Below are 25,849 nucleotides of genomic sequence, written 5' to 3'. Positions count from 1 at the left end.
ATAGATGTATTAATGGAAATAATTTTCTTTTTCTATGAGATGCAATAGTGCGTTTAGGCACTCTTGTTGTTAATCTTGAGAAGCTCGACCTCGCTGCGAAGTAGTCAGCCTCCTGAAAGTAAGTGATGCAAGCGATGAGACTCACAAGATAAGAGTAGAGTTAGCAGGAATCTTGCCAGAGGCCCTGTGTAGAACAAGAATGTTAGCACATTACTGAAGGTATATGGAAAGTTATAAAGGTCATCAGATATCACGCAACCACATACTTATCGCCGTAGCCGTAGTCGCTAGAAGAAGGTCAGTTATTGTCTGTTTTGCCATTCAATAAATCATGCACTCACGGGGAAATAGTCAAAGTGGACTTCTCGCCGAGGGTCATCTGCATGACACCCTCATCCCAGCCTACAGCACGCAAATGAAATCAGCAATTGATTCGTGACGCAAGGCAGCAAGTCAAAAAAAGACTTCTAAATATAATCTGATCGGAGTAAAAAAAGCAAAGAAGGGAAAATGATTACCCTTAATGACCTGTCCGACACCAATCTGGACATTCAAAGCGCCACGACCAGGGGATCGGGAGCTATCAAATCTGCAGACATGGATTAGTATTCCAAATACACACGCAATAAGCCCAGTAGATAGGGCATGTGAAGTCCAGCTTACTGCTTGCCCTGGAAGCCCTTGTTGGACTTCTTAGCATCGTAAAGCCACCCGGTGTAGTGGATGGTGACCTTGTCGCCTGATGCAGGCGAGTCAGAGCCGGTTCCGCGGGTGATGATCTTTCTCTCGACACCCATTTTGAAGTCTGTTGATAGTTGAGAAGAGGGAGGTCGAGAGGCGATTATTTTTTGAGGTGGGGGGAAGTGGCGGATGCGGCTAGCCCGCACCGTAGTATAGATGCGCTTTTATGTATGGCACACCGCGACTTTAGGTTGGCATATATCGGTATCGTATTCATAACCTGCCCTTTTTTTATATCCAAAATACAGGTGGTACGTTGAGCGCTGAAAAGCAGGTTTGACCACATTTCAAGTGCCCTTTAGGGATCTTCGTGAATACATCACGTGACTGTTTCTGTCTACTTACCATAGAAGGATCCTGTTGTTCATAGAGTAAATGTCTACTTTTAAAGTAGTATTGCTTTCTATTCTCGCCCTGGAGCCAGTTAGCGACTGGGTTGCGGAGGAAGATAGGATGGTCGGTTGTCTTTCAACCCCAGTGATCGATGACAGGCCTACGTTAAGTAGACTTTACATTGAATTATTCGAAAAAAAAATAGTAAATGTTTAGGATATATATTATATATACAGAGATCTATTACGGTCGAGCTTGTTATCGTTGGCAATACAGCGTCTTCAAAGCTGATCAACTTCCAAGGCAGATCTTACCTTTCCCCTATATCACGACTGAGGCTCTTTGAAGTGATGTATGACTTATACAGGTATAGAGCTGGAGAATAGACTAGCATTATGTTCACTATACTAAGCACCTAAGAAGAAGAAAGTGAAGAACGAGAAGAAGACGAATCCGAGCATGAACCACAGCACGGAACAAGTGGCATAGCAGAACAAGGTCGAAGAACCCATCGTCGATCAACCCCAACCCCATGAATAGGAATAAAAGAGTGATTTACCTTCTTCCTCCCCATTTCAACCGCACACTCCCCAAACACCCCTCCAAGTCGACGATCCAATTTGCTCTCTTTATGCACTCGATCTTCGCCCTGAAACAGCTTCTGCCTCCTCTCCGATACAATCACCAAATCACAATCAAAGTCATTTAAATACATCGACGCCACCTCCAGCCGGAGACTGTCCCAATCGATATTATCTGGGATCCATTCTTGCACGGGCTGCAGTGTACCCGGCTCATAAACCCATTTGGGCGCCCAAATCTCGAAATTGAGAGGCATTCGAATCCGAGATCGTCCGCTCCATAGGATCCATTTGTTGCGTGTTGGGATGAGAGTACTGCGTCCTTCCAACAGAGTCAAAACATGACACATGCGCAGAACGTCGCTGTCGGGATTGACATTTAGTTTCGTGAATTCTGAGTCTGACCGTCTGATAATCTCCAAAACTCCAATAGATGAGCTTGGAGGTTGCTGGAGCAGCATTTGTTTCCAGCTTGCCTCTTGTCGGAGGAAGGCTTTCGCTTTCTGGCGATCGCTATTTCGCATTGGAAATCTGCTGACATCGACTGCTTCCGATTCTGAGTTTTCTTGTTGCTTGAGGAAGAATTGGGCCCACAGGATTTCTTCTAGGAGGGGATTTCGTTGGCGTGGGACGCTTTCTGTGGCTTTGGATTTGCGTGCTTTGAAGAAGAGGGCTTCTTGGACTTTGACTGATGTCTTTATCATGTTGTTCCATGTTCGACATACGCGTTGGCCGGATGTGAGGAGTGTGCGTATGTCTGTGTGTAGAAGGATGTTTTCTAAGAGCTCATTGATGAGGAAGATGTCGTGGGGTTGGGGTTGTGAAGGGCTTGTGATAGACATTGTGAAATAATCTTCGAATTTGAATGATTAACTGTTTCGAGTATTAGTATGGGAAATTAGAGTCATTTTAAACGCGCCATGATGTGGTCATACTATGCGTTGATCAGATAGTAGCTGAGGACCCTGGTGCGGGAGCTGTGGTGGATCTATACAGAGTCCTATCCAACACTTAGACAGGAGCAGCACAGTTCAACAGGCTATTGGGAAGAATTTGTAAAAGTCCCGACGTACAAGAAATCAACAAGAAATTCAAGAAACTAATACAGCAAAAAGATTCAACCTTTGAGAATGAGTACCTCGGAGCAGTCTTATACGATTGTTGGCCACAAGGTACTTGGTGAGGTGATTTCCGGCCACGATGCGCCGGGGTCGGTTTCAACAAGGTACTATTTCACAGTGTCCATAAGTGGGGATTGATCCCCAAAATCCAGCAATTGGCGTGGATTGACGTTCCAGGGACAACGGACTTGCGGCTTCGTTGACCTGGAAGCTATAATATAACTCTAGCGAACTTAAGGCATATGTGATAAATAGAAGAAAATGTTCAATCAATTCTCTCCTTGAAGGAGGACCCGTAAAATTACAAACACTCATACAAATGCTCCTAGACACGGTGAAGTGTAAGGTAAACGCCGCAAATTGAAATTGCTACCGGGTATCATGATGCAGTGGTCGGCTATATGGCACGACAATGCTGGTAAAGCAGGAAAACAAGAGGTTGGAATACAATGAGGCAGGGGCATCATGCAGTAATCATCGAAAGCGAATCAAGTTCTTCTGTGGGGGTATCGTCGGCTGAAGGCTTTAAAGGAATGTCATTAAACGTCACATCTTCCGTTGGGAGTGAGACGCTTGTCGCACGAGAGGTGCATGATCCGAAGTCGGTGACGGTGGATGGAGCGGAGAGGTCTTCGGACATGGTGTAGTTCGAAATTGATTCAGCATTCTCGATTTGAACAGATTCAACATTCTCGAACGGGACTCCTTCTGTGGTGGGAGTCGGAGGAAGTTGGATTTCAAGGGAATCATCCAGCGCTTCGTAGAAGAGCATGAAGGCACCTCCTTGCGACATGACATGACCTTCGCTGACCATTGTCACATCGCCGTCACTTAGCTGGTACCAACGCTCGGACTTTTCCTCGTCGCCATCAGATTGGAGAATGTGGTCCGGGACGGGAGCTGAGAAATCCGAGGTTGCATATTTACGGTAGCAGATATAGTGTCCGTTCTCGTGGCGGCCATAATGTGTGACAATGGATCGAAGTATGTACCGTCGGCTGGGGACTTGAATAGCTTCGCCGGGTTGGGGAAGCATTGACTTCGAAGGGTTGCTTTCCCATTGCTCGGGGGCCTCATCAGACTGATTCTGCGTGCCAAGGCACCAGTCGTTCAGGTCAATTAGTTGCGGGAATCTCACAGCAGCGTGGTTCTTTGTCAACATTCCAGTGTTTTCGTCAAAGAGACTGCGGTTGATGTGAACAGCAAGGCATTGAGGGGATCGAGCAATGACCGCCTGCCGGGATTTAGTCGTAGAAACTCGGTTCTTCGCGGGGATACGGCAATCTTTTAATGTGGTATCGCTGATATCATTACCCTCCAGCGCTGCTTTCACAGCCTCAAGGCGCGACAGAGTATCGGCTTTCAGTGCATCGGCAAACTGAGACTTCTCGATACCAGGCGATTGCTTCTCGTCCTCTTCAATTCCAGCAAACATTTCGGAAAGTTTCTGGTGATATTGCATCAATGTGCACTTCGCGCATTCAACCCCATCGATGGGCTCAAGCGTCATGTATTGATCCAGACAATCCGCCAGGTCGTATTCAGATCTTGGCCCCAGAGGAACTGTGAGACAGTTAAAAGGAATTAAAGAAAGGCCTTCTGTCCATCCGCATTCCATGCACCCGACCCGTTGAGCAAGTAGGCCCTCAAGAGGATTCCGATATGATGCCTTGTTACTTGCGCGAGCTCCAGAGTCGAATCCCTCCGAAGCAGACATTTCGAAATTGGTGTCGCATACGATATTTTCCTCCCGTCCTGTGATCTTCAGTCCCATGTTCGATGTCGCTCCCTGTGAACCAAGCTGAACCTCCAAATCGATTTGATCCACCAGCTTGGAGAAGTACTCTTGCGCATCCTGTTGTTGCCAACTGCTCATAGACTTGAGATCTCCGGGGATCCAAAGCTTTGTTCCACCATTCGAAGGGTTATTTAAACATGTGATGATATCTCTCAGCGCCTCGTGTTTCGAAAGATGGGTCTTGTCCGAGAGCGTTTCGACATTGCGCATAAGAAAAGCCTCAAGTAAACGCAGTGATGCCAGGCTCTGAATAATGCTATTTTGGTAGCATGAGTTGTCCCAGTTTCCGAGCCCCGGGGGCTTGGCCTCCTTCGCATTTCCGAGCAGAGCGTTGCCGAGGCCGGTCAAGGAGTGGCGGCGTAGTGAGAAAGCGAAATGGGAGGTATCTATGCCGAAGACTCGTTGCATTGCGGCGTTCTTCTTCTCAAAGGATGACAGAGAAGACCCCAAGGGGGGATTTGATTCGGAGTCGGGCTTGCCAGGGTCTAATGCGACAATGAGTTTGGACGGAGTGATGTAAACCAGGCCCTTCCAGGAAAGTCGGAGGATCGATATCGGGGCGAATCCGAAGTAATCGAGAACTAAATAGAACGAAGCGAAAGCTATCAAACTAGTTGCTAGCACTTGGGTGTTTCGAAGCGCTGCGAGAGCGGTCTCATAGTGGCTGACTTGGCTTGCGTAATGTATGGGGCGATTTGGAAAATAAGTAGAGGGCTCGTGGCGAGGGTTCATTGTTGTTTGAACAATCTGGTCTGCCACCGCCAGTAGAAAGCTGAGTGAACATAAATGGGAGGTGTTGCAAAACAAATACTGCGTGGGTGAAAAGCAACATGGTATAACAAGTTGCGCGACTGGTCGTTATGAGCAGCCGTAAACTTTTTTTATCGATAGCGGGCTCCCCACGCAACTGATAATTTTCCCAAAACAACCATGGCGAAGAGCAGACGTAAGTTTTCGAGTCCGTCTCTCAGTTCGAGTTGTCTAACATGTTTTTACAGAACAGTCAACCCGTTCGCGTGCGGCACGCCGTGCAGCTTCACCCAGTCTCGACTTGGATAAGTCTGTAACCTCGCTGCCTCGTGCGGAATCTCCTGCTGCTCAGCGGGCCTCCGTTCTGACCGATCGTCGCAATTCGGGAATCCAGAAAAAGAATAAGAATGACAAGAAACTCTCAAAGGCTCAGCGATTAAGGCAACAGAAGGGCATGGACCGTGCGGAGGCAGTCCTAGACCAGATGGAGATTAAGAAGGCTAAGAGTATGGCCCGCGGAAGGGCTGTCAATACTAGAAGGGTATGTATTACATTGTCTGCTTTCTGCCTACACGTGCTCACAATTCCTAGGCTGATTGGGAGGATACCAACCGCACCGCTTCTGCATTCGCCGCTCTCCAACAAGGAGAGAACGATGATGATGATGAGGACGAGGCCGAAGATGGCGATGAAGCTATGGCTGAGGATACCGCACCACCCGCCAAGGCTGTTGCTAGTACAAATGTCTTCCAGATGACAGAGGAAGCCTCCGCACCCGCCACAGACGACTTTGACGAGATTACCTGAACATCGTCAGACCCTGGGCGGTACCAAGAGCAAGTTGGATATTCTCTGCGCTCATTTCCTCGGCCTTAGCTGGTTGATCATGCGCTCGATCTCAGTGGCTGCAGGACCAGAGGCTTTCGTTCGAAGGAGTTCCAAGGCATTGAGGTCTTTGCTCTTTTGGGCCTCTTCGCCCGCCCTCACAATCATTCCGCATTTCATCCACATCTCAATTCGCTCGGCGGCCGGTAGGTGGGTGCACTTCGGGACGAAGACCGAAGCAAGTTTTGTGTTTCCGGCACCCAAAATCTCGTTGTAGAAGGGCTGTCTTGTGAGCATTTGTCTAGATAGTGGGATTTGGATTTTCTTACCTCCCAACCAATTGGGGATTTTTTGGTCTTAGCGATCTCTTCCAGCTCACCCCAATCACGTTTGGCCACCAAAGCTCTCAATCTCAACCACCAAAATGTCTTTTCGGGCATTTTGAATTCACTCTGGATCTTCTGTGCTCTTTTAGCGTAACCACCTCGAACGAGTCTGTAGACTGTCTCGTTGAGGCTAAGACCGAGGAATTCACTATGATCTGCCAGGTCCTTATCCAGCGCGTCCTGTGCTTTCAGGAGCTGAGAGGCCTCAGAGACCAATTTCTGATGTAGCACCACCGTTGGCTCCTTCGAATCCGATAGAAGGCGAGATGCCAGGTGAAGCTTATCGGTTTGATATGTCAAATCCGCATCCCGTAAGGCTTCCGTTAATAAAACATTTGCACCGTCAATAGCTCGGTCATCTTGGTAGAAGAGATCTTTGAGCAGTTCCACATCTTCACCCCGTGCTGCTGTCTCTACGAGTGCAGAGGCCACAGGCCGGGTGTTGATCATGCGGAAGAAGCTCGCCAGAGGAAGTTTGGTCTTGAGATGCAGAAGCACGAAATTGACGAGATCATCATCGCCACTCTCGATAGCCTTGTCAAGAGCTAATTCATCCTCTTCCATCTTAAGAAGCAATGGAACTTGCTTGCCGCCTCGTGGCTCGTGATTCAACAGCTGCGTTGCTAGATGCGACCGACCCTCGTCGTAAGCAGCCTGAGCGATAGCTTCAAAAGAAATTCCCGGCTTGTTTTCGAGCCTTTTCACAATTAGCTTGCAGACAGCCTCGTCATCGACCGTCGAGACTTTGACTTTCTGGCTTGCCCAGTGGACATAAATCTTGTCAGCTGGGATCTGCATGTATTCAGAAACCCGAATCGCAAGTAAGTACTCATGTCGGCTGATCAGTCGTTCTATCAGGCCCTCTGGTGATAGGCGTAGATACTGCTCGTAGGACAGTGGTAAGCCAATCTTGTAATCTCTCAGCGCGTTCATAACTCGCAGCTTTTCCGTCATTTCTACGAACTCGTCGCTGTTATAGAGTTCGAGTACTGATTTTCCAAATGAGGCAGCTTTAAGTAAACGCTTCTGCCAGTAAGCATCGAATTCTTGTCCCGCTGCTTTGATACATGTGTCCACTGCAGATGGTAGACTTGATCGGATTCTTTGAATGTTTTCGTCGGCTTTGGATGATTTCTTCTCCAGCTGATCCACTGAATCCAGCAGTACTGAAGCAGGAGAAGTTGAACCTAGGCGAAATATCTCTTCGGTGACGCCAGCAACCTTGTGTAGGAACTCGCACGTATCATTCGTGAGAAGACGTACTCCATCAAACTCGGGTATAACATGAACACGACCGTCATAATAGTATCTGTCGTAATTAGACTTTGCAGCAGCGTTAAGCTAGACGAGTAACTCACTTTGATGCAGCCCCATTTGGCCCGACAAGATGAATTTCGTCTTCCCAGGCAAGAACTACTGCGTCATCGCCACACCAATCCACCGTGCTTGGAGGGACGCGAGATTTGGAGTCATATTCGCTGAATTTATTTTGGAAGTCATTACTGACAACCCATAACTTCCCTTCAGCAGTGAAGAGTGCGACGAATCGCCCAGTGGGAGACACACTAATGTGTTTGAAAGGGCCGTCTTGTAGGATTTTGTCTTCTGCTTCTGTAGAATCGACGGAGAAGACTGTCTTGTCAACAGCCAGAAGAACCTCAACGGAGCGAGATAGGGTTTGGCCTGGTGGAATTAAGGCCCAAGATGATACCTCTCCTTCTGGACAAGGCGCCAAGAGCCGCGGACGCGGTTCGTCATACTTAGACACCGCGATCAATTGATTGTTGGCGAGTAATGCCACGAGGCCCGATGACCAGAACTGGCAGGCTCTCACGCCATATTCTTCAGCGCCCTTAACAAAGTCAGTGTTTGTACTTGTATACTACATCTGATAACTCACATTCCCAAGCGAGAACGAAGTAAACTCGCCGTCCAGGCCAAAGTAACGGCGTACGGTGCCATCCTCAGAGACAACCAGAAGCTCTTCCTTGTCGGACCAGCCTAATCCGCGGATAGTAGCTTGCTCCCACTATGTCCTAGTTAGCTCAATCGCGACAAGATCAAAGCGATCTGTACAAACATTAATGCGATTAATCTGCTGTCCAGATGAAGAATAAATGTCGATCGTGGATCGCGAAGAGCCCGCGTCGCGCAGCCTAAACGGCTTGCTTTCATCACGATATATCGCTAACAGTCTCTCGATTAGTTCTCATCTCAAAATCAACCATTGCACTCTTACCAATAGCGCCGCCGTAAGGGGCGCCTGCCGCGATGTAGTTCTCCAATTCCACGTCTTCTTCAAAGATGGCGTCGTAGACGGCGATCTTGCGATAGAAGCTGTCTCCAATCTTCTCCCAGTTTGCGAGAGGATTGGAAGGCGCCATGGTGAAGGAGCCGATGATAGACTTGATCTCTCTCCCCGATGTTGAGCTGTTGATGCTCGAGCGGGCGGGCATTCGGGGAAGCTATCAGGCGCTAACCCCGATTAGGATATATCGGCCTTGTTTGTCGGGCATCAATATCCCTCAAATGTCCTCCCGTCGTTTCCAGGCCTCTTTCGTCCGCATTGATTCTGCAGCATGGAGGATCCAGGACTTGATGAAATTGCTGGTCAATTATCCGACCTGGAAGTGGCACTTCTTCTGTGTCTGGCTGCTCGTGAGCATTGCCTGATCGAGACCACCAGTCATGGTATTCATGACCTCGCCAAGGAACTTGCCTTGGTAAGTTGTAAATGTCGACAACATATCACTCTAGCTTATTGAATTCAGATTGCCACGTCTACTTTTAATTATACCTATTGCATTGTCGATTGCTCCTCGGCAACATCTATTGACGATATCACCAATGAGGTTCTTACTCCTGATGCTCGTACACATTACCGCCTTCCGCGTCCCTGGCTGAACACTGAACCAGTATGTTGACCAAATATGTTTATTAGATTCTCTGATGAAGTACTGACAAATTTAGTCAAGCAAACGCTCATCTTACAAAAGCTTCGATGACCCTATCAAGGGACCAGCACCCATTGCTCACCTCGCTAGCAGTAATGTCGTCAATATCGTGATCGCGAAAAACTTTAACTTCGTCAGCGATGATATTCAAGTACACATTCTACAGGTAGGAACGTTAGGGTCGATCTCACCTATGACTTACTTACAAGTGGTATAGTTGATGCGATCAAGGGAGCTAATCGTCGAGAACGGCGCCCTTAATGCACCCGATGAATTCCTTTTTATCCCTCTTGTATCTCGAGACTCCAATCAACTTCAACCACCTTTGAAGTTCCACCTGGTAAGTGTCATATGACAAACATGATACGACCGCTACTCTTTGGCTGATTTCACCATAGAACGACAACCTCTTCATCTCTCATTTTCATAGTCCGGAGTCCGGATACACATATCTCGAGGAAAATGATTGGCTGTCCGATGGGCAGCTCTCCGCCTCTTCTGTTATTCACACCTCAAAAGATCTTCTGAAGAAGGGGCCAGCTATTACTCAAAATGTAAGTCGATTCTCGTCGCTTGGTCCTATGAGACCATCGTGAACTGACCATGGATATAACTCAGGTGATAGAACAACTGCGAGAGGCAAGCGCTACGGTATCAACAAGTGCTGAAGTTGTTCGATACATCCAAGACATAGTTGTCTTTCTACGGCTCAGCCGTGCTGTTGCTGGCGGTATATCTGCCAAAGCTAACATCCAATTTACTCGATTTGCACAGTAAGTCTGACAAATAACCGCATCTATTCAACTGCAGAATTTCCCTGTTGACACTGTACCTCAGACTTCTGGCACCGCTACATGGAATCGATTATCTTACTCCCTCAATCGTGGCCCTGGCTGCAAAAAAGATCTTCCGCCATCGCATCATCGTCACAGCTCCGGGCCAAGACCGCAGTCTACAATACGGAAGTAATCTACATGCAGTATCTCAGGTTCTCACTGACGTCACACCCGATTCAATCCTAGATGGTGTTCTTGCTTTAGAGCCACCGCTATAAGGAACATGGACCCCACTAGCTATCTTAATTCTGCACTGGATACCCAATACAACTCGCTCATATAGGTTCAAATAGCATTCCATCTTACGGTCCAGCCCACGAAGCCCGCTCCATCCACTCCGCAAATGTACTAGCTCGAACTCCGAGATCTTCCCATGACATATCATCCCTAGAATCCATAGTCCCATAACATACCCTGTCATCAGGGGCAACAGATATCCACTGCATCATCTGTCTTATATCCTCTTCATACCCCCTCCCTACCGTAGAAGCCACAGTCGCACCCCACTGGTCCAGTGTATCAGGATCAAAAACGGCCTCTTGTCCAGTCATTTGCGTGAAGGTCTTTGCAAATTCCTCAAATTTAAGCTTCGGACCAACGACTGGGTATCTCTTCGATGCTGTCTTCGTTGGTCCAAGAGCAAATATTTCTTTCTTGTTAGTTTACCCAGGTAGCTGTGGTGTCTTTGATTGGTCTTACTTGCGGCATATACACCGATGTCGTAGTCTGGATCGACCCAGTCGGCGAGTTTATTTCCCTCTATGGGAGCACAGAATCGAACGGTCTTGTTTTCTGGATTGCTGTTAGACTTGATGGTGTCTGGTTGCTCAAGTGACTTGCGGCTCTTACCATCCCGTCGGCAATATTGTGACCATTGCATATTTGTGTAGAACAAACCTAGATGGGCACCGGTCAGCTAAGTTTGCTCGGACATGTTGAACCCCCCTCGTAACATACCAGGATGCAACGATGTCACAGCCGGAAGCTCCCGTCTCGCCCACTCCTCGATCTTCGACTTATTGTCAAAGTGGTAGACTTTGATAAACCGCCCGTTGCTAGCATCTGTCAGGTTCGGCAGACTACTCAACACAAAATGTTGGATTTTGCATGCCTGAAATTGGAAGTCAGGTTCATCTTCGTTGGTTCAATCTAAGTAGGCATCATGCATACCTTGGCAGCCTCCAAAATGTTACGACCAGCCTCCAGTTCATGGTCCATGTCTTTCTCAGTCTCGATCTTTCTCCCAGGAAGTCGGTTATTCGTTACGGCAAACACGCCATAAGAATTATGGAATGCTTTGAGTAAAGATTCTCTGTTGTAGACATTGGCTTCCACAAGTTCCAATCGGTCGTTCTTTGGATACTTTGCTTTGAGTTGCGCCGCACTGGCAGAGGTCACATCTCGAGTTATAGCGCGAATGTAAAATGATGAATCGATGTTGAGCAGTGCTTGAACAACTCCCCCACCTTGGTTTCCTGTTGCTCCGAGGACTGCGATGGTTCTTGGGGGTTCGTGCGTGGGCATGGTGAGAGTCCGTGATATCTCAGTTTCGCAATATTTTGTTATATTATTTAGACTTGCATGGTAATATGAGAATGGTCTGAGAGAAATCGAATTGAGGCCGAGGTATAGGGATGACGCAATGTCGGAGAAACACTTAGCAGCTGGATCCGTATATCCGTGTGTCTATATTCGCAAGGTTTCTAGCGTTGCAAGTGTCTACCCGGTCTGAAGCTATGCATGAATGCTTGCAACCATGATATTCTATTATCGATATCACTCGGTACAGGAGGATCCTATGTACGTATCTATCAACGAGAGCATATTATGAAACAAGTCATCTCTTCATCTTCCGAAACCAATGCCAGATCTCAGTCTCACCTTCCAGTCTCATCTTCCAGTACTAGGCCTCAGCCTTAAAAACAAGTCTGGTGGCATGTACTTGTCATCCCCGTCCCCATTAGAACCATCACTCCGGTTCGGCGTCAAACACAGATCACCATGGTAAGCACCAGCAGGTTGATGTCTTAAAGCATCCATAGCCTTTGCATGAGTCCGCCACTCGGACAACACAACATCAATCTCAGTCTTGGAGTCGCCAGCAAGGGCATCCATCTTGATATCGTTCCGGTCATAGCCAAAGGGATCCTCCAACTGCGAACCAATCCCCTCAATACCATAAAGCGTGAAAATAACCAGACTGACAATCGGAATGGCCCACCATCCCATCTCGTCCACCATAGCAAACGGCAAAACACAGCCAAACAAGGCAAGCACCTGCTTCTGATGAATCCTAGAAAGACCTCACACATTAGCCACACATCCCACTCAACCAACATTCCACAGTGCCCAGTCCAGAGCAAGGGAGCACCTACAAATGCGCCACCGGAATGGGCGTCAACTTAATAGTCTCCATCCGCCCATAAGCCTCAGTCAAAGTATTCAGCTGCGCCTGCATCTGACTAGCCCCAGGAGCCGGGAACCAACCACGCTCCTCGCCCCGTTTGATAAACCCATCAATGAAGAAAGTCAACTGAAACGGCAGACCCAGACCCTCATCCTCGTGGCCCTCCAGTCCAGCTGGTAACAGGTTCGCGTATTCAGGGTTATAAAGCGTCCCCCCGCCATGGTGATTCAGATCATCGGCGATGGAACTCCCAAACACCCACGCGGCACCCCACTCCGCTCGCAGGTGGTTCTTCACGGCGTAGGGGATGGCCATGAGGATGCGGATGGTGCGCTCGATATCTTCGCGCTCTGAGGCTGTTGGGGGTCCGCGCTTGGAGTTGTGGCTGTTTGTTGCGATTGTGCGGACTAGATTTCGCACGCAGGTGTTTAGTGTGCTCATTCCGTTACGGCCGTCCCAGAAGCGATTGTAGGATGTTTGGTTGCGGAAGACGAGCATTAGACCTACGACTATTGACAGGGATGGGATCTGGAGGGGTACTTTAGTTTTGCGGTTTCTGGTTGGCGTGGCTTGTTTTGAGAGAGAGCTATACTTACGATCGTGCTGGGTAGACCGACTGTGTCGAAGACGTAGGTGTCAAGGTACACGATCAAGGCAGTAAATAATGCATGTAGAGATACGGGGAACAGGATCGCCCCGTGGATTGCTCCTTTAATGAATCTGAATACAAGTGGCCATCTGGGAAACATCAGAAAATGCGATTGTACGGGGTGTCAAGTTATCGTACCGTCTTGGCTTTGCGCGCGAGGACAGTCGGTGAGGATGGGTGCCGCGGCGTTGGTGGTGGCCGAAGACGGTGGTGTTTTGACGACTCAGCGTCGGAGTTGGTGGCTCGCTGAAGTTCAGCCTCATCTTGTATGCAAAGCTCGATCGGAACCAGGCTGATCTGCGGGTGCGGCCTTGCAGCTGTGATAGGGATGTCCCTACGGAGTATTTGTTGGTGTGGCGCTCGAAGCCCCTATCTTGTGGCAGCCCCTTTCTTGTCGTGAATCTTGATCAATGTGCTTATATTAACATGATTCAAACAATTCGAATGATTCAGAGGTTGATATGAGCAGAAGTTGAGTCTTTTGAAGAGTGGGGATTTTGTCGATCTTGTCTGGGCGGCTCTGGCGGTCTGGGCATGACGAAGCCATGCATGTCAACACCAGTGGTCTGATCGCAGACATGATAACGTTGGAGCATGGCGTTGGAAAGGGAGATTTTATGAAGATGCTGGGACTGAATGGTATCTATCTTATAGTAACATTAATCACTGACTTAGTAAAGTAACATTACTCTTTAGTAGCTTGTAAAGATATCCAGGTCTAGTCCAAAAAGCTCACTTACGACGTACTCAAGCTACTATATAACATTACATAGAGCAAGAGAAAACGCCCCAAGCCCGATATGGATAGCAATGAAAAGGATGAAAAAGGTAAAAACTGTCGACGTAATATCCTAAAGATTACAGTACAGGCCTCTGGTTGATAAAGCAGTAGAAAGTTTCAATTAATCTTCTAGATTAGAATAGTCTATAAATCTCTATCACAACAACAAAACAAAATCACCCAGCTTCTCGCACTAAGCCTTAGTCTGAACGGTGAAACTGCCACGCTGTCTCAGATCCCTCGAACTAGCTCCAACATATACGTGGTAGGTGCCAGGGGCAACAGCCCACTTCTGAGCCTTGACATCCCAGTAGGAGATATCACGACGACGGATCTGGAAACTCACATCAGACTGTCCACCCTTCTTGATCTCAACTTTCTCAAAGCCACGAAGCTGGCGCAGAGGCTGGCGCGCAGACTTGGGGTAAGAGATGTAGAGCTGGGGCACCTCGGCGCCGTCAACTGAGCCGGTGTTGCGAACAGTTACGCTGGCCTTGGCTACGTTATCCCAGAGGTCCTCGTAGCCGCCAACAGCAAGTTTGCCGGTGGGGTACAGAGACAGAGCAGAGGGACCGTCGATCTTCAGATTCGAGTAGGAGAATTGAGTGTAGGACAGGCCGTAACCGAACTCGTAGCGAGGTGTGACATTGTAGGCGTCGAAATAGCGGTAGTCGATGAAATTGCCCTCGGTAAAGTTGCACTGTGCGGTGTAGCAAATATCGACGTTGTAGTCGGACTCGTTCTTGGCGATGGTGTAAATAAGGCGTCCGCTGGGGTTGACATTGCCGTAGAGGACATCCACGATCGAGTTTCCGGACTCCTGGCCGAGGAGACTGCCGTAGAGAACGGCGGTGACGTTGTCATGCTCAATCCAGTTGTCGACGAGTCTGGCACCGACGGTGTTGATCACGACCACGGTGTTGTCACAGTTGTCAGCGACCGAGTTGATCAGGGCGTCTTGGTCGGAATTGTACAGCTCAGTGCGGTCAGCACCCTCGCCAGCAAGGGCATTGATGAACACAAGGCAGACATCCATGTCTTGGGCGTAGTTTTCAATCGAAGGTGAGAGGGAGGTTGTGTCCGATCCCTTCACAACCAGGCCAGAGCTGCTGGAGGCAGAGTAAGTGTCATTCGCAACCCAGCGCAGCATGGTACCATCCTGGCTTGCCTTCATGGTCAAAGCCATCTCGGGGGTTATAAGGTAGGGGAGAGAGGCCTGTCCAGAGCCAGAATCGGTAGCCAGATGACCATCGTAGGTGGGACCAGAGCCTTGAACGCTGAATTCCATGTTTGGGCCAGCGATGGCAGCCCGAGCATTAGATCCAAAGATGGCCATCTTGTGAGGCTTGCTCAGAGGTAGCGTGTTGTTCTCGTTCTTGAGGAGGACCATGGACTTGGCGCCGTTGGAACGAATCAGCTTGGCGTGGTTGCCGCGGACATCAACGTAGGCGCCTGTGTCGACATACGAAGGTTGGGTGCCGTTATCCAGGTTGACCTTGTAGTAACCCATTAGGTTGCGGACAGCCATGTCGTTCAGGCGGGCTTCGGTGAGGTTGTGGCTCTTGAGATAGCCTTCCATGGTGGAGGTGCTCCACAAGCTAGAAGAACCATAGTCCAGGCCGTTGGTGGCACTGGCCAGAGCATCCTGTTGGCCGTTGGTATCGGGCCAGACCAGACCGGGGTAGCCCATCTCGGTCTTGAGAATGTCCAGGAGAAGAGGTGATGACTCGCATGAGTAAGTCTTGTTGACTTTGGTCATGGCACACATCATACCACCAAGTCCAGAATGCACTGCATCATAGAAGGACCACAGATAAGTCTCGTGGAGAGTCTTCGAGTCAACATTTGAGGAGTAAGGAGCACTAGAAGAAGAGGAGGACTGGCTGCTCCCACCGTTGCTTCCACCCATACCACCAAGTGAGCTCGAGGAAGACGAGGATGGAGCTGCTGCAGAGCTCATACTACCCGTGCTGGAAGAGTTGGAGGACGAAGAAGAGCCAGGAGGGCTTCCCATGCCACCACCACCACCTCCTCCTCCTCCACCGCCTCCAGCGCCGCCAGAGCTGGTTCGGTTGGTCTCTTGCTCATTAAGAATGAAGTGCTAGTTGTGCGTTAGCTAAAAGCTCCAGATATAAGAATGTGTCAACCGAGTCTTACCTTAGCACCAGCAATGACACCGGTGTCAGAGTAAGCCTTGGTACTCAATCCAGTCGCAATACCATTCAGATAGGGATCCGAACCAAAGGTCTCCACCAAACGACCGCCCCATGGAGTCCTGCCCAAGGGCTGAGAGGTAGGCCCAGCAATCACCTGAATACCCTTGAGGTACGCCTCAGTCGCGACAGCCTGAGCCTGAGAGTACATGGCGTCCTTGTCCCAAGTCATACCCAGAGCGGATGTCTGACTGAACGCTGAGACATAGAAGTAGTCCTGCATGCCCATGGATCCATCAAGGAATTCCAAGGCCGTGAAAGAGTCGCCATCGGTGGTGTTGACGCTGCTACCGGTGATGAGCTCCAGCTTCTGGGTTGTGTTGAGCTTGGAGACGAATTTGGTGGCCTTGTCGTAGGCCGCTTGCCAGTCACCGAGGGAGACTGCCATTATGTCAACATTTGTTTAGTCAAATTATGCTTTACAACCCTTGTTTTCATACCTTTATCGTTCGAAAGGAGACCGGCGGTGGAGGTCGAGGCAGCCACAAAGCTCGACAATGCCAACAGGCACGACAAAGATTGGAACTTCATCTCTGTGAGATGAGTATACTTCTGCTAGATCTGCTGAGTTGAAAAGAGTGGATACAGAAAAGAGTGGCTATATCCAAACCCTCAGGGTCTCGCAGGGTTTACATAGTCCCGGTCAGGGAGTAGGCAACGCGTACTTCGATCTATAGAATCCAAGGCTAAGGCTGAGAAAACAGGGCTTACAGAATCCACAACTAGGCCCTATGTTTGACCTGCTAGTGCTATGGAGCTCTTACGTGGACGACGATCAGTTACGCGTTGAAACTGCAGGAAAAGGATTTCCTATGCTGAGGCCGGAAAAGCCGGGAAATAAGGTAGGCCCGGGATGCCGAACACGGCAAGAGTCTACGCCGATCCCTGCTTCGGAAGGCATTGAAACGATGATCTCACGATGGGATGTGTGGTCCGGGACGAGCGGCACTCGGGGTTTCGAGATTTGGTTTCTGCAGATTCAGGGAGTTCCTGAGGATTGTCTAGGCATATTGTTTGTAGCTTTGAGACAAGTACATGAAGACTTCTCACTGATTACTTGACAGGTCGTGAAATACTAAAGTAAAGAGCCTTGCGTTGACTTCAATTACACAGGTTAATACATACTGTACACACTCTTGCACAATTGGCAATTGGGGCTCCTATAGCTAATCCTTCCAACCCAAATCCTCCCCATTTGATCCTCAGAATGCTTCATCATGTCTCAGAACACCGCCACCAAGCCACAGAAACGCCGCTTCCCTCCAATCCTCCACCAGGACTCCACCCTCGATGCCATTTGCCAAAGGAGAATAACCTTATCGACACTAGCCTCAAACAAAGTAGTCGTCACCTCAATATAGGCTCCAACGTAGACCCCAATGCCGGTCGGGAAGTCCATTTCCGACTCCACCTCCAGGGGTATCAACTTCTGAAGCTGGTTATTAAGCGGAGTGTGTGAAGTCGATGCGCCGATTGGAGGGTATTCCTGTGCTGACCCGTCATGGGCGAGACATCCAGGGGAGTATCTGATAAGAAAATAGTGGGATGTCAATTGCAGACTGGACACAATTCCCAAGTGAGTTGCTACAGAGATGAAGAATATGGGTTAAGTTACGTTAATCCTAATTATGTAAAATTATTTAATTTGTTATGCCTGCTCAACAGTGCACGCGTTTATAAACAATACCAGTCAGTATGCACATGAGCCAAAAGTCCTATTCTCAATCCGATCACGCTCTATACTAGACTCATAAATGCAGCTCCTATACGATGCATTGTCTAATTCCAAAAATAAGCCGATGAACAAACAGGCACAGTGATTTGATTCGCCTGGGCCCGGAGCCGCAGAGCAAAATCCGCAATCTGCCCCGCCTCGGTTCACTCTACTCAACTGCCAGACGAGCTGGACGCATTCCTACATGCGATAGGCAGCATTGCACAGAACAATTCAAAAATGACCGACAATATCTTCTTTACAAGCTTTGGCTTGATGGTCCTCGATGAAATCCGGTTTCCTAACCGCAAGCCATTAAAAAATGTACTAGGAGGATCTGGAGCTTATGGTTCGTGCTTGGCCTTGCCTATCCCTATCTTAGATATCCCCGTATGAATCCATATATCTAATATGCTGATTCCAGCAACCCTGGGTGCCCGATTATTCCTCCCCTCGCCCCAGAGCTGCTCAATCGTCTGGCCGGTCAATATTGGATATGACTTCCCAGAACACATCACAGAACTCCTACGGAGCTGGGATACACAATTGGTCGTCAATAGAGCAGTGGATCAGCCTTCGACTCGGGGATTACTGGAATATGAAGATGATACATTCGGACGTAAGAACCGCGACCTGACGGACGTGCCGTTAAACATAGCTTATTCGGTGATATGAGCAACTGACGTATAAGGTCCATCCAGCCAAGACATTCAAATACACAACTCCAATCCTCGCCCAAGAAAACGAAATCGGAAACTCAAGCCCAGTCATACTCTCGTCTAAAATCTATCACTTCCTCGCCACACCGGAAGATATAAAGAACTACACATCATGCATCCTCACGACCCGAAAACAATTCGGTATCAAAGATCGACCACTCATAGTCTGGGAGCCGGCACCGCTGGCTTGCAACCCGGGGAATCTTCAACCCTGTCTAGAAGCCGCGAGACTAGTGGATGTATTCAGTCCGAATCATATCGAGCTCGCGCGGTTGTTCCCAGGGTCTTCTGCTTTCCCTGATAAACGTGAGATTGAGCGATTAGGTATGAAGGTTCTAGAGAGTGGTGTTGGGCCGGATGGAAGGGGTGTGGTGGTTATTAGGGCCGGGGAGAATGGGTGTCTTGTTCAATCGCGGGTTCTTGCTCCGAGGTGGATTCCTCCGTTTTATGGTGCTGCCACGGGGGAAGGGCAGGCTTGTAGAGTTGTTGATCCGACTGGAGCTGGGAATGCTTTTTTGGGGGGCTATTCTGTTGGGTGGATTCGCACCGGGGGTGATGTTGTTCAGGCGGCTTGTTATGGATCTGTGGCTGCGTCTTTTGCGTTGGAGCAGGTGGGGATGCCGGTGTTGAGTGGCTATGGAGATGGGGAGTTGTGGAATGGAGTGAGGGTTTCTGCGCGATTGCTGGAGTATAGGGCTAGATGGGGATTGGAGATGGGTGGGTTATAACCTATTAACGTTAACATGGAAGCGGCAATTTGTATCAATTTAATCTTTGCGAGACTTGGTGCTGGTTTATATCGGCAGTTTGAACTAGCTCATCCTGGACCCAGGGTTGTGCGGATGCTTATTTCTATTTTTAAATTAGTATCCTAGATTTTGGCGGCTTTTATACTGATCTGCCTGCGGAGAACGATAGCAGGAAACAGGACAGATCTAGTGGAACTATTTCTGGCGAAATATATCAGGCAAGAGCTGATAGTATTCATTATCAAATCCTACAGAACATTGCTGCAGGGAATCCATCTACTTACTATTCATAACAACTTACGTGCGGAATATATCCAAAAGTAATAAATATCAGATTCCTACGCTCCAGGAACAACAGTCCACACTGCTGCATGGGTATAGACAAGATGGGAAGAAAGAAATTATGAACCGGATGTCGACAGACAGGAAACCACCAGCTGATATGACCAGCCGATGAAGCAAGACGAGGGTGGGAGTCGGAAGAAAATACAAGAGCGATGCAAAATAGGGAAATGGTAGATGTAGGAAGCCGGACCACGCAGCACCATGAACAGGAAGGGGAAGAAAAGAAAGTCATCAAAGCATAACATGAATGGGCGCAAAAAAACCACAGAATGCCAAAATATATAGGTATATACTGATGTTGACCAGGTCACTTGTTCCAGAACAGTGCGGTGTAGAAGTAAAAGGAGAAGTGTGACAGATGACACCTAAGGCATCCCTGCTCTTCCGTCGAAGGCGAGGGGACCGGAGTCGTTGCGTGGTGTCAGGGGGTTATCGTCTGAGGTCTCCGAGCGCCCTGGGGTGTCTGACCGTAATTGAGCTTGTCTGCCCTGCGGTATGCTGAGGGGTTGACTGGGTTGCCAGCCCGGGATGCTGATTGTGGCGCTGCGGGCGAGATCGGTGCTGGATCCTAGAGCCGGCGAAGTATTGTCGATTCGCAGATAGTCTTGGATAAGAAGGTGCTCCAAGCCGCTTGATAGGCTATCTTCTTCGATGAAACTTCCCAGTCCGTCATTATGGATGAACATACCCCCCGTTCCATTTGAGAAGCTAGGATCTCCGGCGCGATTTGATAGACCGGCTTGTTCAGACTGATGTGGTAGGCTAGGTTGTTCAGAGCCATTCGGTAGGCCGGATTCTGGAATGTCGCCCGCTAAGCTCTCTTCTTCGGTGACATCTCCCAGTTGCTCCTGGACTGGTTCCGGGTCGTTCGTTGGTCCGATGTTTGGGGTTTCGGATGGTGCTTCTGGTTGAATATGCTCAGTGGGACCAACTGGTGGTTCTTCCGCTGATGCTGCTTCTGCTGGAGGTGCCGAGGCTATGGATTCCTTCTCGCGCCTTTCTTCAACGTCGTTGGAGTCGTCTACCTCGGCACTGAGATCGGTAAATGCACGACAATTGGGGCATTGAAACATGGGATAGTCGGGTGAGTGGAGAAGTCGGCTGATACATTTGTAATGCCAGACGTGTGCGCAGGCTGCCATGAACAGACATTGGTAGGGGCGCTGGTCAAAGGTCAGTGGCGAGAAAGATAACGTAGAGAAGACAAAAACAAACCAAAACAGAGCCCAGGCAAATAGAGCATTCACGACATCCAGAATAATCGGCTGTCTCGCCCTTACCCAAGTTTTTGATAAGGCTTTCCGTATTTTTGCTGCAGTTCGGGTTAGCACGATGATACTCAGTCAGGAGATGCAACATACTTGAACTCATTGGGCTGCTGTTGCCACGATCGATTACATTCGATGCGAATGCGAACACATCGGAAGATCATCTCCTCCCCACCGCGGAAATCAATCCCCAGTTGCACGATATCTCCGTCTTTGATTGAATACAGACGAGAGACCATGTTGGGCTGACTCAGGCGCATATGGTTTAAAAATGTGCCCGACGAGCTCCCCACATCCTTGAGATGCCACTGGCCATTGACATACAAGAATTCACAATGTTTCCGACTCACGACCTTGGACTTGAAGCCTACGGGGGCATCCGAGGGTTCGGTGGGGTTAGGAACGGGAACACCATCGCGTTCCGAGTATCGGCCCACTCGAATCACACAGCTTTCCGATGGGAGAGTGCGCGTGATCGGGACAAAGGGGAGAGAGGGTCTGGCGGTGGTACTCGCTTGGGCATCCTGATACGGGAAGAAGCGAATGGTCGCCTTCTTGTCTGGTTTCGGAGACGTAATTGAATCATCAGGGGCACTGGTTGGCGCGATCTCATCGGTTGGCAGAGAATTCGGCTCAGGGGAGACACTAGATTCAGAGTTTTGTCGATCTTGTGTGCGCGGTGGCGGTTGCTGTGCGGCTGAAGCGCTCCTCAGCCGAGCCATGGCATGGGCTGTTGTCGGCGAGTCTTCGATGATTGGAGTCGACAGCGCAGAGTCGGCAGAGGAGACGCGACTGGTGAGGTCGCCAAAGGCCGAACTCTCAGAGGGTGCCGATATGTAACGCGAGAGGGCTGGGTGATCGGTATCTGGGCACGGAGTGGAGCTCTCATTTACGTTCTCCACCGGGTTCGGCGAGTTGGGCCCGGAAGTCGACGAACGCCAGGGGACTCGGCTGCTCAAACTGCGATTTTGTGTGTAGTTTCGCAGTTGACCGATGCGACGCAGACGACTGGGGCGAGGGTCGGGGAGGCAAGTGAAGGCGGTGACCGACATGGTGTGAGAGATCGAAGGCGGGAAATAGTCTAAATCCTGGCCAAGAACGATTCACGATTTCACGATCCAAGACACTCGAACGTCACGAGAGATTATATGTGCAAAGAGACACACATCATATGATGAAGAGGGGGAAGTCGAATCACGAAGGGTAGTTTAAATCAGAAGAGAAGAGAAAAGGAAGAAAAGAAGAGAATTCCCAAAAAAGTCTGGTTCAGTTGGTGATATGATGTTACCAAGCCGTGCTGGGTCTCCTCAGTGGAGTTGGCTGATCGCATTCTTCATCTTTACACCGGTTTTACTTCGATTTTTCTTACGTCCAACTGGCTCTTCTTTGTCTGCATTTGCCTTTTTTTTCCCTTTTGCGGGGGAAGAACTGCCCTACGCCACCTGAGGAGGATTAGCCGACCACAGGGGATTGGCTATAGAGTTGGGCTTATAGAAGGGAAGGGTGCTGGAAGAGACATCTACCGGTGCTGGGAGGGACTGTCTGCAAGAGAGTCAGCCAGAGACTCTGCAGGAGAGTCTGTAAGAAGTCTGCAGGAGTCTGCTGAGGAGTCACTTGGATCTCAGGCAAGTCTCTCATGTGCAAAGGCAGTTGACCCCCTTGGGAGATCGCCACAGTCTGGTGATCTCCTCAAGTCACTTGGACTATTTTTTTCTATCACCACTGAGGGGCACAGACCCTGAGGAATTTGGGAGGTAATAATAGCCTGGATCCAAAGAGGAATAGCAGAATACAGAACAGCGGAACAGTGAAGGCTCAGCATAGAGTGATGTAGGAAGAGAAGCAGGTGTTGACGTAAACACATCATTGGTCAGCAACAGCTGTCGGAGCTTAAGCTCACTGGACTGGATGTAATTGGACTTGAATTGCACTTGCATGCAAACTTCTGCCTTCAAAGATCAGAGTCGGATCGGAATTGGAATTGACACACTGCCCTGCCAAAACTGCAGAGGTTGCTACCAGCCTTCCCTCGGCGGAGCTAAACCTCTCCCCTCCCTATCTCTCTCTCTCTCTACTTCACCCTCTCACACGTTCTTCTCGGTTGCGCCCTTGTGCTCCTAAACTAAAAAGCTTCGGCTTTTCGACTCACCGTCTATTCCCAGATTCCTCCGTTCTTGCCCTCAAGTCTACAGTTTCGGCCCTGATGTGGGCCTGTTAGGCATGAGTGGAATCGCAACCGCTTGTCTATCGTGCCTGTCGGCCGTAGACCGATGGTGTCATATCACAGCCTGCCTGGGTCCGATCAGTGGTCGGTCGCGAGATGGCATTTACGAGACGACCTTGGCCGATAATGAGCGAGAGGCGGTCTCAGACTTGCTCGGCTACTTGGAGAATGTACGTGGGATCTCTCTTCCTCCCTCTCTTTGGACTCGGCCCAAGGCAGGTTGGCCTGTGATGGCGACCGAGTCCTTGCCCTTGCCCTGGCCACGGGCACGTCACTGACTTTGACATACAGCGCGCAGAAACGGACTTCTTCGACGGCGAGCCACTACGGGCATTGAGCACGCTGGTTTATTCCGAGAATGTTGACTTGCAACGCAGCGCCAGTCTGACCTTTGCCGAGATTACCGAACGAGGTACGTACCTTGATGCGAAGGGCGACGGTTCAATACCTGACAGTCTTTAGATGTGCGCGAGGTCGACAGCGACACCCTCGAGCCGATTCTATTCCTTCTTCAGAGCTCCGACATCGAAGTACAACGAGCGGCCAGCGCAGCGCTGGGTAATCTCGCCGTGAATGGTGAGCGCCCTATCGTGCTTTCAGGCTCGCCTTCAATTGCTGACTAGGTACAGCGGAGAACAAAGTCTTGATTGTCACCCTCGGGGGGCTGGCTCCCCTGATTCGACAGATGATGTCGCCCAACGTCGAGGTGCAATGCAATGCCGTCGGATGTATCACCAATCTTGCAACACATGAAGAGAACAAGGCCAAGATCGCTCGCTCCGGCGCTCTAGGCCCTCTGATCCGCCTGGCCAAATCCAGGGACATGCGTGTACAGCGTAATGCGACGGGCGCATTACTAAATATGACCCATTCTGGTACGTGACTGCGGTCTCACAATATAGTCCGAGTATCTAACATGACCAGATGACAACCGTCAGCAGCTCGTCAATGCGGGCGCCATTCCTGTGCTCGTCCATCTGCTATCCTCCCCCGATGTTGACGTTCAATACTATTGCACCACGGCTCTCAGCAACATTGCTGTTGACTCGACCAACCGCAAACGCCTAGCTCAGACCGAGTCGCGCTTGGTACAGTCATTGGTGCATCTCATGGATTCCTCGACCCCAAAGGTGCAATGCCAGGCGGCGCTCGCGCTCCGCAACCTCGCCTCCGACGAAAAGTACCAGCTTGAGATTGTCCGCGCAAAGGGTCTATCTCCCCTGTTGCGACTCCTCCAATCCTCCTATCTTCCTCTCATCCTCTCCGCCGTCGCCTGTATTCGCAATATCTCTATTCATCCGCTCAACGAATCACCAATCATCGAAGCAGGCTTCTTGAAGCCGTTGGTTGATCTGCTCGGTTCAACTGACAACGAAGAGATTCAATGCCATGCTATCTCTACCCTTCGTAACCTTGCTGCTAGCTCCGATCGCAACAAAGAGCTTGTTCTGCAAGCCGGAGCTGTGCAGAAGTGCAAGGACTTGGTCCTTCGAGTTCCTCTCACCGTACAGTCTGAGATGACTGCCGCGATTGCCGTGCTGGCCCTCAGCGAGGAACTCAAGCCACACTTGCTCAACCTCGGCGTCTTTGACGTCCTCATTCCTCTGACTAATTCTGAGAGTATTGAGGTCCAGGGCAACAGTGCTGCTGCTCTGGGCAACCTTTCCTCCAAGGGTACGTTTCTTATACTTTCTCTCATAACTCTCATAACGTTGCTAATGAATATAATAGTCGGCGATTATACCATGTTCGTTCGTGATTGGGCCGATTCCAACGGTGGCATCCACGGCTACCTCTACCGTTTCCTTGCCAGTGGCGATCCAACATTCCAACACATTGCCATCTGGACCCTTCTTCAACTCCTCGAGTCCGAAGATGACAGACTCATCGGACACATCTCACGATCTGAAGACATCGTCCAGATGGTCAAGTTGATCTCAGACAAGAACATTGAGTCCGACGAGGACGAAGTGGATGATGGTGAAGGCGAAGTGATCACTCTCGCCCGTCGCTGCCTCGAGCTGTTAGGAGCGGGTCCTAAGCAGACCCTGGTGGAAGCTTAACCGCTCTGTTTTTCTTGTTTATTGGTCATTTGTCTATTCTCCCTTTGCGCGCCATCTTCTCCGGTCCTTTCTCTTTCGCCAATCTTTAACTTGGCCTCTTTCTTTCCCCGCCACTGGGTGTTTCAAGGTCATCGAACTCATTTGACTCGGGTTACTCTTTCTCAGCGGGCATTTGGAGTGCGGACTCTTTTTTTTATTTTTGGTTCCTTACATGTCCATCGTATTTCTGGGCCGGTGCCGCTGTCGTTCCTGTTCCGCCTACACTGTGTATTCATGCTAGATATGGGCTCTATAAATTAATTGCCTGCGAGAAGGGATCATCTTACATTGTAGTCCAAGTATTGGAGTCAAGTGGGTTATTGATAGTTGCGGACAAACCTACTCCCGGGCCG

The 25,849-nt window shown here is 49.6% G+C and overlaps 12 protein-coding genes across 12 annotated transcripts; 4 read left to right on the top strand and 8 right to left on the bottom strand.

Moving 5' to 3' along the window:
- Positions 1 to 141: 141 nt before the first annotated feature.
- N7511_006223 (FKBP-type peptidyl-prolyl cis-trans isomerase) lies at positions 142 to 797 on the bottom strand (the record flags this gene model as incomplete). Its single annotated transcript, XM_057128600.1, has 5 exons — positions 142 to 184; positions 267 to 287; positions 342 to 402; positions 519 to 589; positions 664 to 797. 5 exons carry the CDS (start codon positions 795 to 797, stop codon positions 142 to 144), a joined length of 330 nt encoding a protein of 109 aa, XP_056983156.1.
- Positions 798 to 1,489: 692 nt separating this feature from the next.
- On the bottom strand, positions 1,490 to 2,497 carry N7511_006222 (uncharacterized protein; the record flags this gene model as incomplete). The annotated part of the gene is made up of 1 exon (XM_057128599.1): positions 1,490 to 2,497. One exon carries the CDS (start codon positions 2,495 to 2,497, stop codon positions 1,490 to 1,492), a length of 1,008 nt encoding a protein of 335 aa, XP_056983155.1.
- A 742-nt stretch (positions 2,498 to 3,239) lies between these two features.
- On the bottom strand, positions 3,240 to 5,306 carry N7511_006221 (ubiquitin-specific protease UBP1; the record flags this gene model as incomplete). The annotated part of the gene is made up of 1 exon (XM_057128598.1): positions 3,240 to 5,306. One exon carries the CDS (start codon positions 5,304 to 5,306, stop codon positions 3,240 to 3,242), a length of 2,067 nt encoding a protein of 688 aa, XP_056983154.1.
- A 198-nt stretch (positions 5,307 to 5,504) lies between these two features.
- Positions 5,505 to 6,131, top strand: N7511_006220 (Alb1 domain-containing protein; the record flags this gene model as incomplete). Its single annotated transcript, XM_057128597.1, has 3 exons — positions 5,505 to 5,520; positions 5,573 to 5,865; positions 5,916 to 6,131. 3 exons carry the CDS (start codon positions 5,505 to 5,507, stop codon positions 6,129 to 6,131), a joined length of 525 nt encoding a protein of 174 aa, XP_056983153.1.
- Positions 6,132 to 6,182: 51 nt separating this feature from the next.
- On the bottom strand, positions 6,183 to 8,919 carry vp16 (tethering complex subunit VPS16; the record flags this gene model as incomplete). The annotated part of the gene is made up of 6 exons (XM_057128596.1): positions 6,183 to 6,431; positions 6,479 to 7,844; positions 7,894 to 8,387; positions 8,436 to 8,564; positions 8,616 to 8,722; positions 8,775 to 8,919. 6 exons carry the CDS (start codon positions 8,917 to 8,919, stop codon positions 6,183 to 6,185), a joined length of 2,490 nt encoding a protein of 829 aa, XP_056983152.1.
- Positions 8,920 to 9,114: 195 nt separating this feature from the next.
- Positions 9,115 to 10,543, top strand: N7511_006218 (uncharacterized protein; the record flags this gene model as incomplete). Its single annotated transcript, XM_057128595.1, has 7 exons — positions 9,115 to 9,258; positions 9,307 to 9,450; positions 9,506 to 9,655; positions 9,707 to 9,829; positions 9,888 to 10,043; positions 10,108 to 10,262; positions 10,327 to 10,543. 7 exons carry the CDS (start codon positions 9,115 to 9,117, stop codon positions 10,541 to 10,543), a joined length of 1,089 nt encoding a protein of 362 aa, XP_056983151.1.
- An 84-nt stretch (positions 10,544 to 10,627) lies between these two features.
- N7511_006217 (NmrA/HSCARG family protein) lies at positions 10,628 to 11,849 on the bottom strand (the record flags this gene model as incomplete). The annotated part of the gene is given in 4 exon segments (XM_057128594.1): positions 10,628 to 10,974; positions 10,992 to 11,222; positions 11,283 to 11,436; positions 11,496 to 11,849. 4 exon segments carry the CDS (start codon positions 11,847 to 11,849, stop codon positions 10,628 to 10,630), a joined length of 1,086 nt encoding a protein of 361 aa, XP_056983150.1.
- A 366-nt stretch (positions 11,850 to 12,215) lies between these two features.
- Positions 12,216 to 13,644, bottom strand: N7511_006216 (bestrophin family protein; the record flags this gene model as incomplete). Its single annotated transcript, XM_057128593.1, has 4 exons — positions 12,216 to 12,618; positions 12,701 to 13,260; positions 13,329 to 13,470; positions 13,520 to 13,644. The coding sequence occupies 4 exons, from the start codon at positions 13,642 to 13,644 to the stop codon at positions 12,216 to 12,218; spliced, it is 1,230 nt and encodes a 409-aa protein (XP_056983149.1).
- A 711-nt stretch (positions 13,645 to 14,355) lies between these two features.
- On the bottom strand, positions 14,356 to 16,763 carry N7511_006215 (beta-glucosidase D; the record flags this gene model as incomplete). The annotated part of the gene is made up of 2 exons (XM_057128592.1): positions 14,356 to 16,263; positions 16,320 to 16,763. 2 exons carry the CDS (start codon positions 16,761 to 16,763, stop codon positions 14,356 to 14,358), a joined length of 2,352 nt encoding a protein of 783 aa, XP_056983148.1.
- Positions 16,764 to 18,329: 1,566 nt separating this feature from the next.
- Positions 18,330 to 19,536, top strand: N7511_006214 (uncharacterized protein; the record flags this gene model as incomplete). Its single annotated transcript, XM_057128591.1, has 3 exons — positions 18,330 to 18,438; positions 18,514 to 18,731; positions 18,781 to 19,536. The coding sequence occupies 3 exons, from the start codon at positions 18,330 to 18,332 to the stop codon at positions 19,534 to 19,536; spliced, it is 1,083 nt and encodes a 360-aa protein (XP_056983147.1).
- Positions 19,537 to 20,267: 731 nt separating this feature from the next.
- Positions 20,268 to 22,222, bottom strand: N7511_006213 (FHA domain protein; the record flags this gene model as incomplete). Its single annotated transcript, XM_057128590.1, has 3 exons — positions 20,268 to 21,065; positions 21,118 to 21,214; positions 21,264 to 22,222. The coding sequence occupies 3 exons, from the start codon at positions 22,220 to 22,222 to the stop codon at positions 20,268 to 20,270; spliced, it is 1,854 nt and encodes a 617-aa protein (XP_056983146.1).
- A 1,168-nt stretch (positions 22,223 to 23,390) lies between these two features.
- Positions 23,391 to 25,457, top strand: vac8 (protein anchor VAC8; the record flags this gene model as incomplete). The annotated part of the gene is made up of 6 exons (XM_057128589.1): positions 23,391 to 23,564; positions 23,686 to 23,806; positions 23,857 to 23,970; positions 24,024 to 24,269; positions 24,319 to 25,068; positions 25,126 to 25,457. The coding sequence occupies 6 exons, from the start codon at positions 23,391 to 23,393 to the stop codon at positions 25,455 to 25,457; spliced, it is 1,737 nt and encodes a 578-aa protein (XP_056983145.1).
- Positions 25,458 to 25,849: the final 392 nt, after the last annotated feature.

The sequence above is a fragment of the Penicillium nucicola genome (genome assembly GCF_028828085.1).
Source record: "Penicillium nucicola strain IBT 29836 chromosome Unknown utg000006l, whole genome shotgun sequence".
Classification (NCBI taxonomy): Eukaryota; Fungi; Ascomycota; class Eurotiomycetes; order Eurotiales; family Aspergillaceae; genus Penicillium; species Penicillium nucicola.
This window is presented reverse-complemented; position numbering and strand designations above follow the sequence as displayed.